Raw genomic sequence first — 16,025 nt, 5'->3', positions numbered from 1 at the left:
CCCTCCAAAGGCAAAAAGAAACTAATTGTCATTCATCAGTGTTCCCCCCCACCCACCCCCACTCCCTGTGCCCCCCCTCGCCCCCCACCATCCCATTCACAATGTGTTATTTTAGAAGGACTGGGATTCAGGGGCTCTCCTTCAATGAGGTAATCCTATCCGGAAGGAAGAGAAAAAAGTCCCCTCCAAGTCATGTGAAAATGTCAGCTTTCTTAACCTTGCTGAGCTGGGGAGGCAAAACTACTGTAATGCTTACAGCCTTGTAGCAAATCTAAAATTCACTTCCTCAAAATGTCACTGCCTACCATTTCAGAAGACCCATCAAGCTGAGAGCGATTGCGGTGGTGGGGAAATCTTACCTCGTGTTTTGTGGCGTAAAGATGAAATAATTAAAGCTTTGGTCACTGAACTACAACCCAGAGTTAAGAATGAGCCTTCTGGAGTGGAAAATAGTGGAGTGTTTCTTGCTTATTATACCTCTGCCTGGGAACAGTATGTTTATTTTTGTATTAATTAGTTTGGGATTGGAATCGGTACACTGGATTTAATAAAAAATAAAAAGAAAATTAAAAAAAAAACCCTCTGAAGCTGGGATAAATACCCTACAGTGAAGCAGTAACTTAGGAGTAAACAGATTGCAACATGGCCCTCCTCCCCTACTGGTACCTCCCGCCTTAGATGGAGGGATCTGAGGGCAGAAATGAAGGGCTTTGGGTTTTCCCTCCTCTTTTTGTGTTGCTTTATTCTTTCTCCCATTTTTTGCTCCCTCATTATGGCTTCTGTCAACTAGCCTATGAAGGAGACACTTGTTAATTAATATACCTAGTCAAAGCAGCAGCGGCCTTAAAAAAGACAAAGGAAACTGAAGCAATAAGCCTGAAAAATAAATTTCATCTTTATTCGTTTGCTTCAAATGCTTAGGTTTATTACCTAAGGGTGAGTTATCTAACAGACTTCTGAATGTCTCTCTTTAAATCTCTGCTGACCTTCCCCCAAATATCACAGGCATGTATGACTGATGACCAGCTAGTTTTGAGAACTCCATGAGACAGGCCAAGATTTAGAAATCTGTAATTTATTATGATCTTGAACAAGGCCCTTCCTGATCCCTGCCACCAGCCCTTCTACAGAGAGGCCCACAAAGGATCCAGACCCTTTGTTGCCTAAAAGAATCATGCTGAAATTTAGGACTCTAAGACCCTAATATGTACCTAACTATGTAGGATTCAAGTAATAGGGCAGATTAAATCCCACTGAAATAAATGCAGCTGTGGGGGAAATCATTGTGTTTGTTCCATTGTTTTTGTTCATTGAAGATGTATTGGGAATGTGCCCTCGACAAAGCCCTGAACTAGACAGAGGAGACTGGGAGAGGTGCTCTGGGCTCTAAGGAAACCCATAATCAGTAGGGGAGACGAGGCTCACATGGCTGGCAGTAGAACAGAGGGGAATGGAACCATTTCTACAAAGAAGCACGAGTACAAGATGAGGGGTTTCAAAGGAAAACTAATTCGTGAGTGAATCCCTAGGGATTAGGGAAGGCTCCATAGGGTGCTTTGTAGAATTTGATGATAAAGTTTTCCATGCTCTCATCAATATGTTTCAAACTATATCATAACATTTCAGTAAATAAAAATAATTTGGCCAATTTGGAACTTACTGAATCCAGATTACACATGTACCTACAGACATATTCATTCAAACACATGCACTCACACATACTCTTATATATGTGTACTCTACAGGAGAATAATCAAGGAAGTCTGTTAGTTTATGATCAGGTATTTTCAATTTTGTTTCATGGACAGTTCATCCCAAGGGTAACCAGAACAAAGTAGACAATAATGTGGACGTTAGTAGAGGAAAAGAAAAATATAATGGCCTGAGTCACGAGGAGCCAATTGTTTTGGATTATCATGATCTTTCCTGATTGAAAGAGATATGGCAGAGAAGTTTATTTATTTTTTAGTTTAGAGGTGTATATCTGATGAAATGAATAAATGAGGCAGATAAAGGGTACACGACAGGATATACAAATACCTCAATGGGAAAGTGAGCAAAAACCACAGCAGAAAAGTCCCAAGAGAAGAAATATAAATGCCTAATAAGCACGAAAAACCTTCAACCTCAAAGTAACATAAGTTGAGCCAATTACAAAACCAAACATATTTTCCCTATCGGTATCAGCTCTAAAAATAATAGCAGTCACGGGGTGCCTGGGTGGCTCAGGTGGTCAGCATCCAACTCTTGATTTCAGTTCAGGTCATGATCTCACAGTCTGCAGGATCGAGCCCGCATCGGGCTCTGCTCTGACAGCATGGAGCCTACTTGGGATTCTTTCTCTCTCCGTCTCTCTTTTGACCCATAACCCATGCACGCGCGTGTGTGTGCTCTTTCTCTCTCCAAAATAAATAAGATAAACTTAAAAAAGAATAGCAGTTGTAATTGCCAAAGTCCCATTGTAGTAAATTGCTGGTGGGGGATACATTGGTATAAACTTTCTGGTAAGAGACTTAATAATATAGATCAAGAGCCATAAAAGATTATATTCTCTGATTCCTTCCCCTTATAGGAATCTTTCCTGAGGGACATTTAAAATATCAAACAAACATCCATATTGGCAAAAAATTGGAAATGTCCTTAAATGAACAACAATAGAGTATTAGAAGCATTTTACGCCACCGTTAAAAATGTTTACACAGAGTATTTGCTGACATGCTTAGAAAAAAATAAGGAACACACTTAAATGTATAGCCCAAGCTTGTACACGCACATATATACCTGGACACATAGGTATATGTATACATACACAAGCAATGAAAAAAAAATGTTGACAAGAGAAACTTCTGGTTTTAACAAAATATTAACAGTGGTTATCTTCAGTGGAATTAAATTTTGTATTCATTTTTTACATAGCTCTCTAAGCTGTCTAAATGCTTATGTTAGTATTTATATATATTTATATAAATTAGTATTTATATATATATTTATATATATGTATCTTTCAATTATAAGATTGCTGTTCAACGAGCATCTCTTATATGTCATTAACGTGTGAACACATCTCATCTGGCCCACCATTTCCTTATTCTGTGCCTGGATTATACTTTCGAGGGAACTTGCTAGGCCGACATAAAACCAAACACTAATATTTGGATTTCCAGATTTATTGGGCTTAGGACTCACCCATAAAGTCTCTCTATATAATCACCTATTTTTAATTTGTTAATTCTTATATTAAGCCTCCTGTGTTCAAACCACCTTAGCAGATTTACCCTTAAGCTCAGCCAAGGAACAGCTTTTGCTACATGAACAGACTTTACTTTTTCCCCGTGACACACCATGTAAAGCTCCCCACCCTGGGAAGTTTCTCCTTGATTCCAGCTCTACGACGGCCCCCAGCGGATGGGGCGCTACTGTGGAGCTGACCTACCGCCTGCAGGGAGTACCACGGGCTCCAGGCTTCAAGTGCTGTTCCACACCGATGGGGTCGGTCACCATGAGAGAGGATTTCAGATGCAGTGGTTCATTCATGGTAAGCCCTGGGCTGATCTTAGTTGTATTGGATGCTTGATACTTGACCAAGAATTCTTCCTTTCCCAGCTCTCACTTTGGAAACGATACCACCGCAAATAATGGGGCTTGGGTCACAATCTGGTGCAAGGCCTTGGAAACCTTCCTCAGACACTGGAGGGTTAATCCCGGCAGGGTTAAGAGAGGACAGCACTTGGAGAGCTGCTGAAGTCAATGCAACAATAAATCACCCAAGAGAAAGGAGGGGAGCAGAGTGAAGTTTCTGGCGGGAGAAAGACCTGTCCGTGGGTGTGGCAAGCAAATGGCAAGGTGGCATTGGGGTCTCCCAGGGGGAGTGGAATGGAAGGAGGTCCCAGGCTTATTCTGACATTAGCAGAGAAGGAAGGGTGGGGATCAAAGGGCAAGAATGAGTCAATCCAAGAGAGAAGGGGAAGGGCATGCTTTGGGCTGAGAGGGGAGCAGGAGTAGAGAACTCACTGGCACTAAGCCAGGGCATGTGTTTTACCTGCCAGACAGAGTAGGGACACCCACCTACGAACTGGTGCTTCAGAAAGTAGGTAGGGATAATTATTCCTTTGAGGATGAAAATTCATGTTTAACGAGGGTTCTGAAACTTGTAGATTGACCTCTTGTGGCTCAGTCTAAAGGGAGTAGGCCCCAAAGTGGCGATTCTCAAGATGTGGTCCCCTGAGAGCAGCATCAGCATCACCCAGAACTTGTTAGAAATACAAATTCTTGGGCCCCATCCCAGACCTGTGGAAGCCCAATAATCTGTGCCTTAACTAGTCTCCCTGGTGATTAAAGTTTGAGATCCACTCTCCCAGAGTGATCCACACCTAACAAGTATAGTCCTTGTACGGGACACCTGGGTGGCTCAGTCTGTTAAGTGTCCGACTTTGGCTCAGGTCACGATCTCATGATTCATGATTTGAGCCCCACGTTGGGCTCTGCGCTGACAGCTCAGAGCCTGGAGCCTGCTTCGGATACTGTGTCTCCCTCTCTCTCTGTGCCCTTCCCCTCTCACGCTCTGTCTCTCTCTCACTCTCTCTCTCTCTCTCTCAAAAATAAATAAACATTTAAAAAAACAAAATAAGTCCTTGTGACTATTATAGTAGCAGTTCTCAACCAAGGGCTTGGGGCTCACTGGTAGAGTTGCGATATTATACCAGGACTCACACGCAGATATGTAAGCTGTGGCCTGACTGTCAAAGTCAGGGGTGAGCCCAAGGTGAGCACACATAAATGTGTATTGTGGTTGTCTGTTGAGCGTTGTTAAAATCATAGGCCATTTATTATATGAATCATAGCGTTGTACATAAGTGAGTACCCTTATTGTAGACTTGAGTGTTAGGTGTTCTGTTAATATGAACTGGAGACAGAGTCTATTTCTGTTAAAAATACAAGTGTGGGGCTTTCAGCACTTAAAAGTATTCAGTGGTAATCCACAATGCTCCTTATAGCTTGAAATACAGATTATGAATTCCCAAAGCGAACGAGCTATGATAATTAAGCCTGTGGGATTTCTGGACTGTTCTCTTCATCAAGTGGGTAGATTTAACCTTGGAAGGTCAATTTATTGATCCGTTAAGTGAAGGGACTGGATTGATTTATCTGTGTACTGTCGTCCACCTCTAGTATTCTGTGATTCAGAAATGGCGTGATTCTAAGGTAACTAGAAAACAGTGTGAAAACACCTAGAAGAAACAGGAACGTCTTGAGAAATGACCCAGATTTTCAAGGGCTGGGGATATTTTCCAGACAGCGCTTCTCAGACTTTCATGTGCATGTGAATCACTGGAGGTCTTGTTAAAATGCAGAGTCTGATACAGGAGGCTGAGGTGTTTCGAAAAAGCTTTTAGGTCGTGCTGATGTTGCCACCCTGTAGACCCCACTTTGAGGAACAAGGCGAGAGCAGATGTTAAGGTGGGAGAAAGAAAATGGTAGGAAGACAGCATCTCTAGAGACTAGAGGAAGCTTGTAAGGTGCTTCAAGGTCTTGTTGTACTAACGGCAGAAAAATCTCATCAATCTCTCAATGTCAGGAGGATATGAACTAGGGCCTCTGTGAGAAAGAACCTTAGTGCTTCCGAGATCCAAAGGGGAGAAAGCTTGCATGTGAGACAGAGGGTGGAAAGGAGGAAATGGTAACCAGGAGGGTTATCTAGGGTCCTCAACCCTAGATACACATTGGAATTGCCTGGGAATTGTAAAGAGAACCCATGCCTGGGTTTCAGCCTTCTGAGATAGAATTCAGTTAATCCTTGGTGGGACCCTGACAATTGTTAATTTAAAACACCTCCCTAAGGAATTCTGCAATGCATCTAGGGTGGAGGGTTTTAGGAGCAGTGATTTTGTTGATGCTGGTTATATTTTTCTTCTCAGTGCGTTGCTTCCTCTCCCTTCCAGGCTGTTCTAGCTATCCTACCTCAAGGCCACACTTAAGAAGTGTGATTTCAAGGATGTTGTTGGCTACACTGGGTTATTGTATCACTGGATTCTTCTAGCCAACATGCTAGACACAGTTGAATCCTCTGCTGAAAGCTTTGAGGTTTTGTTGGGAAAATTTTTTCTACTAGCTCTATTTTGAATCTGTCTTCCTTTGGAAAGGTCAAAGACACTCTCTGTCTATTCTCTCTTCCTGTTTACTATTTCACAACTTTCTTCCAATTGCAGAAAACTTGCTAAGCTTGGAATCAGAGTTGTACAACCAAATTTTGATGGCTGGGACCAGAACTGAACTTTTTTTTTTTTTTTTAACTCTATGCTATCCACTATATATAAATTACACTTCAAAAGAACCTTCTTTTTTTTATTTTTAATGTTGACTTATTTACTTATTTTGAGAGAGAGAGAGAGAGAAGTGCTAGCAGGGGAGGGACAGAGCGAGAGAAGAGAGAGAGAAATTTCCAAGCAGGCTCTGAGCTGTCAACTCAGAGCCCAACATGGGGCCTGATCCCACAAACCATGAGCTCACAATGTGAATCAAAATCAAGAGCAGGCTGCTTAACCAGCTGAGCCACCCAGGTGCCCCTGGGAAGAACCTTCTGGAAAGGGATTCTTGGTAGTCTAGATCAGTGCAAAATTAACTATCATATACTATAGTTATACAACACTGCATGTACACAGAGTTTCTACTCTGCATTTTGATGTGGTCTTTTAGCTTGAGATAGCCTAAGGAGAGAGGCCAACAGAAAAGACGAGGGTCAGAGAAGAGTTCTTTGATGGGAGAGGCTCCCACCCTTCTTACACAGCAGAGATAGACTGAAGACATAAATCTGGTTTCACAGATTTATGTGTCTGTGAACACACGGACTGCATGTTCAGTCCACAGATATTAAGGAGCTGTTTTGGGCCAGGTGCTGTGATGGGGCCAGTGTGTGACTCCCACCTGCAGGCCTGGTTCCTGGTTTTGTAGAGCCACGGGAGCACAGAAAAGGGAATTTGATCTAGACAGGAGGTCAGAGAAGTCCTGCGTGAGAATAGGACCTATGAACTAAAATCTAAGAAGGAGCAGGGGTTACACAGGCAAATAGGAGAAGGAAAAGGTTTCCCAGTAGAAGAAGGTCCCTGTGGGGGGGAGAAAGCAGGGTCAGTATGGGGGACTCAAAGCTTGGGGTGGCTGGGGTTTAAGGTCAAGGGGAGGAGTGCCGGAGACCTGAGCCATGGCCACAGCATTTGGGTCACTCACAGTTAAGGGCTCAGGCTGGTATGCGGCCACACCCTCTCTTCATGTAAGTCCTTCAGATTTCAGAGAAAGGAGTTCTGATGAGACCTTGAAGCACCGAAGCAACACGGCGTGTTGTGGGATTCGAGATACAAGCTAAGATACAAATACAAATAAATGCAAAAGAAACAGATGCAAAATCCAAAACACATTTAAAAACTGGTCTCAGTGTGAAAGTACCGTTGAGTGTGCTTGTGCGCGTGCCTATGTGAATGTATTTCAAGAAGTACTTCTCTGCGCAGCCCCTCCCGACCTCGGTGTCAGAGTGAGGATCACATGGCCGGGGCCCAGGCCACCAGGCCTGACACTAGCCCTGAGGCTCCTTTTCCTTCCCTGGCTGGAAGGAAGTGCCCCTAAACCCCTAGCCTCTCTTCTTTCGAGATGTCTCATTTTAGGCTCTCGGCCCCTGCCCCCCAGCTCTTTTCCAAACTGTGCGGTAAGAACCCCCAAAAGCTCTTCACTGAGAATTCAGAATCTACACTGGCATCCTTTCCCGAACATTGCTACTTAGGGAGAATTCTGCCCCCCCCCTTCCCCCAACACTTCATTTATTTTGCCAATTAATAAATAAGCCTGTTTCCAAAATGTGCTTCTTTGTCAACTGCACAGATCTGCTATTTGCTCTGAGAGCACGGATCTACAATCAGGCTTTATTCGTGGGTCCAAATTTAAAGCGGTCTGTAGATGGGAGATTAAACCGCACCGCCTCGCCTTTATGCGAACCATCAAAGAGAATCCCACTCTGGAAAGAAAGAAATGGCCACAGTTGCCCTGCCTGGCTAAACGGTTCCCGGTATTCAGTGTTGACAGCATTGTCCAGGGGCTGCATTCGGCCTCCGGGGCCTCCATCTGGGTTGCTAAGGTCTCTTGCAAGCTGTGTGAATAGAGGCCTCCCGGGCAGCCGTGCACAGCCCACGCCTCTTCGGCTGCCCCTCCTGGGGGCCCTCTTTCACCGGCAGTGGACTCCGGTGCACAGACAAGGGCAAGGAGCTTTGTGAGTGAAAAAATGACATTTGCAAAAGGAGAGAACCCCTCAGCTGGGAATAGCAGGGGAAGGGCTAAGTGGCATGTGATCGGGAGGTGATGTCACCCTGGTTTTTCACAAAGCAAAGTGTGGCCTTTTCTTTGGGGAGATAGATGACATCAGCCTCTCCAACGGGGGCCGGTTCCATTTTACCTTCTTTGTAGCTGTTGACGAGGTTTCCCAAGGCTTGAGGGTTTTCAGAAATCGGCTGGGGGGAAACATTTAAAAACCCTTATCAAAATCCTCCTCGGCTGCCTTGGTTTGAACATGAGCCAGTGCCTCCTTGAGTACCTGTGACCATGTGGCACCGGATGAAAAGGCTTTAAAAGAATGTATTTTTAGAGCCCTGGCAAAGCACCTCCATGAGGTCAGCAGTGTTTCTCTTTGACCTTCCCTCCGCTTCTCTTTCCCTCACATGGTCTTTTCAATGGTTTTTGTTTACTTTGGGTCTTTCAGGGGAATCCCTTCTCACTGGTAATTTTTTATTCCTTTTGTGGCTGAGAGTATGTGTACTGGGGTTTCTGGGAGGTTTATCCTTTGAGGACAATTGTTTTATCTTTTGTGATCATATTATCCATTTGCCTTATGGTGGGTCATCCCTCTTCGTGTCCGAGGGTGAGTAAACCTGGCTTTTTATTTTGTCTTGTTTTGTTTAAAGTTTATTGATTTATTTTGAAAGAGAGAGAGAGAGAGAGAGCAGGGGAGGGGCAGAGAGAGAGATGGGGAGAGAGAGAGGGAATCCCAAGCAGGCTCTGTACTGACAGTGCAGAGCCCGATGTGGGGCTCAAACTCACGAACCATGAGATTACGACCTGAGCCAAAGTCAGATGCTTAACCGACTGAGCCACCCCAGACCTGGCTTTCTGAGGCCATCCAGGCCTGCTTTCCAAAGAACCGTTTACAATTGTGCATCGTGTTACAGTGATTGCACGTAGCCTTTGTAAGCAGGAATTTATCAAGATCGTGTTTTTAATTCATTCAACCTACCAACCAACCAGCATGTATTGTTTTCACTACCAGGCTCAGCGCATGATGTTGAGAATATAGAGAGTGTATTAGTTTGCTTGAGTGGCCATGAGCACATATGACAGACCGGGTGGTGGGCTTACACAGCAGAAACTTACTTCTCATAGTTCTGGAGGCCTGAAGTCCAAAATCGAGGTGTTGGGCCCTGAGGCCTCTCTGCTTGCTTGCAGATTGCAGTCTTCCTGCTCTATGTCCTCTCATGGCCTTTTCTCTGTGAGCACACATCCTGGTGTCTCTTCATGCATCCACATTTCCTCTTCCCATAAAGCCGTTAGTCAGACTGGATTAGGACCCACCCCTAGGAGACCTCATTTTGACTTAATCACCTCTATAATGGCTTCATGTCCAAATACAGTCATATTCTAGGTACTGTGGGTCAGGACATCAGTATAAGAATTTCAGGGGAGACAGCTCAGGCCATAACAGAGAAGAAGGAGAGAGCATCCTTGACTTTAGGGAGTTAGTCATCTAGTAGGGGAGACAGACAAATAAACCAACTGTAGAAATAAATCCATAATCCATGATGCTGTGGGAGCAGAGGAAATGGGCGATAGCCTGAGGGAGTGTGGGAGTCTCTCCTGACAGCTTTGGTACTTGAGCTGACTTTTTTTTTCTTTTAGTGTTTATTTTTGAGAGAGAGAGAGAGAACAGGGGAGGGGTAGAGAGAGAGGGAGACACAGAATCCAAAGCAGGCTTCAGGCTCTGCCCCTTAAGCTGACTCTTCAAGAATGAGCAAGAATTGATCAGTCAGACAAATATCTGGGAGAGGAGGACATTTCTAAGTAGAAGCAGAGAGGCTTGGGATAGCACCAAAGTTTTGTAATGGGCAAGTATTTCAGTTAGAGCACAGCTTCTCAATGTCAACTCTAAAGGCGTGAAAATTGGTTCTTAGGAGAGTGAAAAAAAATCTTGTGCTTAACGGATAAAGCTCAGATATGTATCATACATAACATATAGTATATCTGTAATGTTAACACTCCATGACAGAGAACCTGGGAAAAAATATCTAGGAAGGTTCCCTAGAAGGGCAATAATGAACAAACAGTTGGGAAACACTGAGCCACACGGAGCGGTGGGGGGTGGTATGAGGGGATGTGGTCAGATATCAGTTGATAAGAACCATTGCAAGAACTTGGATTTTATTTCCTGTGGCCTGTCCCAAGCCTGCCTCTGCATGATGAAGGAATTCACGATAGTCTGGAGGTATGATGATCGCAGTGAAAGTGATTTTATGAATTGTGGTCAGCAAAGATCCAAGGCACGCTCACAAGGCCGGGATGTGAATCACACCGTCTGGTCCTAATGTGAGACAGAGGCCTTTCTCTCTGCTGGTGACGAATTGCTTTCATAGTGTTACTTCCTGTTGGGCGGTGATAGATATAATGTCGTAGAGAGAAACTGGTTTGAAACACCCGTCCCTGTCTGCCTTTAAAGTAAGCCTCATTGACAATCAAGACTGTGCCTTTTATTCAGTAAGTCAGTAAGCAATCTCTTGGTAAAGACAAATGGGTAAAAACATAGGCTTCTGTGATTGTCTTATTCTTTAGTGTGATATAAGATAAATCCTGTCCGGTTTGGGTAGAAATTTAAGTAAAAGAGAAGCTTTTAAGAAACATTAGTTCTGTTTAAGCTAAAACTTATTTCCATAAACACTGACTAGGCTTTCTTTTACATTTATATGTGTTATATCCTATCCTGCTTCCCCTGGCTAGGTCAGCCTATTTGGTATTTTGAACTTTTATCTTTGCGATACCCACAGCAAATGGACAGTCTTAGTATAGAACCAAGAACAGATTTCTGCATTAGGATACATTGTCTTATTTTTATGTATGGCAAATTCTCATATATCTTTTTTGCAAAGAAGCTCTTAATGGATGATGCTAATTTAAAAAAATCTGTTTATAAATTAACTCACGTTTGTTAAATTGGGATAATAATTTGCTAAAAAAAAAAAACCATGCATCTGTTTTTGCATTGGCTTGAGAACTTTTCCACCAAGGTCCTCATAATCTGAGACAGCAGTAAACATATGCAGACATTTCAGAATGAGTGGGAAAGCTAAATCCTGACGTTATTTGCCTCCTTGACAACAGAAGATACACATACACACAGTTGACCTTCATTTAACGTTGGCTCTCAGTCTTGCAACCAGGGAGGGCCTTTTAGCAGCCTTGCATCCCAATTCCCATGTCCCTACTATTTGAAAAACTTTTGAGTTCTATTTCCATTGCTACTCTTTGAATCAGTTATAAAAAGAAAGAGAAAACAAAATAAAACAAAACAAAAAAAAAAACAACCCCATACAGCCATGACCTTCCCAAATCACATATTGCACAATTTATAATAGTCCTTCAGATTTGGGCCAAAGGAAGGGTTTTCTTGAATCTTCTATTTGTGTTCTTGTTCCCTGGCAACAACATCCCTGATAGATATTGCACACACTTTCCAGGGGATTCCACACTTTTTCATACAACATGAAAAAAAGAAACCACGCTTTTTTTTTTTTTTTTTCACAGTTTCAAATTTTGTGGCAACCAAAAATGACTAAACCAACACAGAACAAGCACAGTGTTCGGTGTAGAGCATTAATTTTTGTCCCCAGAGGTTTCTCTTTTTGAGCATTTACTTAAATATTGCCATATTTATCTGTGATATTTATCCAAAGGCTTATTTTATTTGTATGCCACTGTGTACTCAGAGAAACCAGTGCCAGCCTTCAGTGGCATTAATTCACATGAAAAAGAAGGGATCTCTGGTGTAGGATAGTAACTACGTTCTAGAAGATTTAATAAAATTTTATATTCTCTATGTAAGTCATGACATTAATATATTTTGTCCATGATTTTTTTCTCCCAGGTATACCTACAGACTCCTCACAAGCTCAATAATATATAGATTTTACACTTAAATGTAATGTAATCTTAAATTTAAGACGTTATGATAAAAATAAACCACACTGCCATATAAAGAATAAACGAAAATGTGATTTAAGTGCTTGGTCCATTAATTCAATTGACATCTCATTTATTATTGCTGGACCAAGTAATTATTTTAAAAATGTTGATGTTGTTTGGAAAATGTTGATGCTATCATTTTAAGAAATATTTACCATGCGTTGAGCCCTGTGATTAGTGCTTTTAATATTATCTCATGTTTTGTCTAATAATTCTCTTCTGTAAGTGCCATCATCCCCACATTATGGATAAGAAAACCGAGGAAGGAGTCTTAGAGAAGTTAAACAAATTGCCCAAACTCACAATTCCAGTAAGTGATGGAATTAGAACACAAAAACAGTGTGTGGTGTAGAACTCCAAAGCTCCTATGTTTTAAGTAGCTGCGCTCTGGGATGTCTGGGTGGCTCAGCTGGTTAAGCAGCCAGCCCTTTTTTTGTCTCAGGTTGTGATCTCAAGGATCGTGAGTTCAAGCCCCATGTCAGGCTCTCATGCTGACAACGCAGAGCCTGCTTGGGAGTCTCTATCTGCCCCTTTCTACTTCTCTCTGTCTCTCAAAATAAATAAATAAACTTAAAAAAAAATGAATAAACAGCTTCATGCTGCCTATTTAGTAAGAAAGTTTTCCCCACAACTTTTCATTGCAGAAAAGATTAAGCTATATTGCAATGCAGAAATGGCCAGTGTTTATAGCAGGTAATTTTGCAACTAAATTCCCACTGAGGATAATGAATGTTTTAAAATGAACATATACACTCTTTCCCAGTGAATAATATTCTGGTTCCAAGGCCTCTCTACTAGACTACACAATTCCTTTTTTTCTTCAGGTTCAAAGAGCAATAATGGGGGGAAGCATATTACTTAGCAAATGACTAGTTCAAAATAGCTGATGTTATTTGTCCTTCAACACAATATCTGCTTTGTTACTCATTTAGAAAGTGCTCTTGTTTTGGAGTTGCTACATATGGTTGATGGAATCATATGCTTCTGAGCTGGGATCAACCACAGAGATCATCTCATCTGTCACCATGGTTTAGCTGCCCAAACTAGTTTACAAGAGGAGTTTTATTAAGGTGAAGAGTAAAAGAATGGCTGCCTCTCAAATAGCTTGGTTTGACTGGAGGTCAACAATGGGGGACAGAGTGGATCCCCTGATTTGGTTAATGTAGGAGCCCAGCCCCGAGAAAGTTCTGCCCTCCTCCAGAGAAACTTCCTGGCCAGGCTGGATGCCTGAATCAGCATTTGCCCTGCGAGCGGACTGCACCCCTTGGTATAATTACAGAAAACGATCCACAGAGCATGGATGGTTGGAGGACATGACCACCACTGGCATGGTGCTCCCTCCCACATCTGCCCATGTGTCCATACGGAGCACCCTCACTGTGCAGGAAACGTTCAGGGTTGAGGAAGGAGAGAGAAAGAAATGGTGGTGAGGGTGATGCGGAGCCCTGGGGGGTGGAGGGGAGGCTCCTGAGCTTTTCCTTATAAGGATACTGAGGGCCAAAACAATTACACCAAAAGAAAGCAGGATTAGAATGAATACTTTTAAATAGAAGTATGAGTGTTGACCTTGGAAAATCACATCAAGAGAACACATTCCCTCAGTCTTTGCTTATGTGGGGGATTTCATAAAAGAGCTATTAGTAGCCTTAGGCAGGACTACTTAGGTATTTTGGGGGGGAAATTAGTCCAGTCGCCTTGGTCTCATTTCATTTCCTTGGAAGATATTTTACACTATTTTTAGACGTTTTGTTCAGAAATCTTCAATAATTTAAAACGTATAAGAGAAAAGGACTGAGTGATTGACTTCTCCTGAATTGTAAGCAAAGAATTGCTACTGAGAAACCATTGTTTAATTTGGCTGGAATGAGTAGATTAGGAAGAAAAAGGGCATATTAATCAAAATGAAAAGATGACGAGATTGGCTATACTTCTCTGGGTCAAAATGAAAGATTTTTATCCTTTCATGTACAGGAAATGAAAATTTATACTATGTGAAAAGTCCCCAAATGTGGCTCCATTGGGTTCATTTCTCTTTAGTGGGGTACTAAGGCAAAATACTTCAATATTCAGCCTCCGGATAGCTCAGAGAGTCAGAGAGCTACGATAATCTTAATTTTGAATATTTCTGTGACATCTTATATCGTCATTTAGAAGTCATTTTATAACCATGGACAGACTCGAGTTTGAGCTCCTCGCATCTGTTTTCCAGGTCATTAATTTCGTGGTATGATTTTATTCTTTCTCTCTCTTTTTTGTCCCTACCATTGAAAACAGATCCCTGCTGTATGGAAATTAGTCAGACAAATGATTATGTCAGAGTATGGAGTTGGGATGAGGTCCTTATGGAAGAGGAAACTTTTTAAACCTTTACTGGTTTCTTGGTGCTAAAAATCATTATCCTTAGTTCTTGGCTTTGCTTTTCTCCTAATGTGATACTGAGCCCTAAGTCTGTCTGTAGCTTCTTCAACCGTAGACTTTCCTGAGTCTGAATGAGTGTGTCCTCTCAAAATGCATGTGTTGAACCCTACTACCTAAGGTGATAGTATTAGGAGGTGGGGCATTTGGCAGGTGATCAGCTCATGAGGGGTCTGGGATTAGTCCTAAGAGTTCCCGCTGCCATGTGATGTCTGTGACCCAGAAGAAGGTCCTCACCCTACCATGAGGGTACCCTGATCTCAGACCTCCAGCTTCCAGAACTGTAAGAAATGAATTCCTGATGTGTATAAGCTATTCGGTCTGTGACATTTTGTTATAGCAGCCCAAACAGGCTGAAACAAACCTTGGCTATCCTCTAACCTTATCCTTAAGCAACCATTATCTAAACCTCAGTGTGATAAATGGGAAGTAATTGACACAAGAAGGAGCAGGGAGAGCTTACCAACCCATGCTCCTTCAGATGTTACACTCGGAACGGCTGTCATTTTGCGTCTGTCTTTGGGTCTGGCCGCCCTGTCTATCAGGAAAACAATGGGGGTAGATTAGCTTCCCTAAGGCTGATGTAACAAAATACCACAAACGGGGTGGCTTCAAACAACAGGAAGTTATTTTCAGACTTCTGAAAGCTAGAAGTCCAAACTGCACATGTCAGGAGGGCTGTTCCTCCAAAGGCTCTCGGGAAGGACCCTTCTTTACCACTTCTAGCTTCTGCTGGTTGCCGGCAACCCTTGGCTTTCCTTAGCTTCTAGATGCATAACTCCAATCTCTGTCTCCATCTAGCCTTCTTCCTTCTCTGGGTCTGTGTCTAGATTTCCGTCTTCCTCTGAGGACACCAATTATACTGGCTTTCAACCCCACGCTAATCCAGTGTGACCCTCATCTTAGTAACATCTGCAAAGATGCTGCATCCAAATAAGGTCACGTTCACAGGTCCAGGTAGATGTGATGTCTGGGGGACACTATTCACCCTCGTACATGAGCTTCTGCAGCTTTTGACAACGTTCTCTTCTCTTGGAGTCACCATGCTTTGTCTTCTTTCTTCTTCCTTTATTCTCAGGAGAACCTCACGTCCTTGGTCTCTCTGTTACCTGATCTTCTTGTCTGGTTTCACCTGTGATTGCCCGATCTTGGGCTAACCCACAAAATCCCCCAGAAAATTAATATGCACATCCTTAAGATCAGATCATATCCTTAAAATCAGATGGATTCTAGGGGCTCCACCATTGGTCTTGACTTCAAAGAGTCTAGTGATCAGATTTTCATGTTTTTCTTTTAGTAGGATAGATACCTACCATTTGCCTTTTTCCTGCATCACAGGAGAACAGCAT

At 42.6% G+C, this 16,025-nt stretch overlaps 1 protein-coding gene across 1 annotated transcript in view; it reads left to right on the top strand.

Moving 5' to 3' along the window:
• The window catches only part of CUBN (cubilin), a 273,177-nt gene that overhangs the window by 98,728 nt on the left and 158,424 nt on the right, over positions 1-16,025 (top strand). The window contains exon 28 of the mRNA XM_049626901.1: positions 3,385-3,535. Within this exon, the coding sequence (XP_049482858.1) occupies positions 3,385-3,535 (151 nt within the window). The remainder of the gene's footprint in view (positions 1-3,384; positions 3,536-16,025) is intronic.

Source organism: Panthera uncia, chromosome B4, assembly GCF_023721935.1.
Source record: "Panthera uncia isolate 11264 chromosome B4, Puncia_PCG_1.0, whole genome shotgun sequence".
NCBI lineage: Eukaryota > Metazoa > Chordata > Mammalia > Carnivora > Felidae > Panthera > Panthera uncia.
The sequence above is the reverse complement of the archived record's forward strand: the minus strand, read 5'-3'. Positions and strand labels throughout refer to the sequence as shown.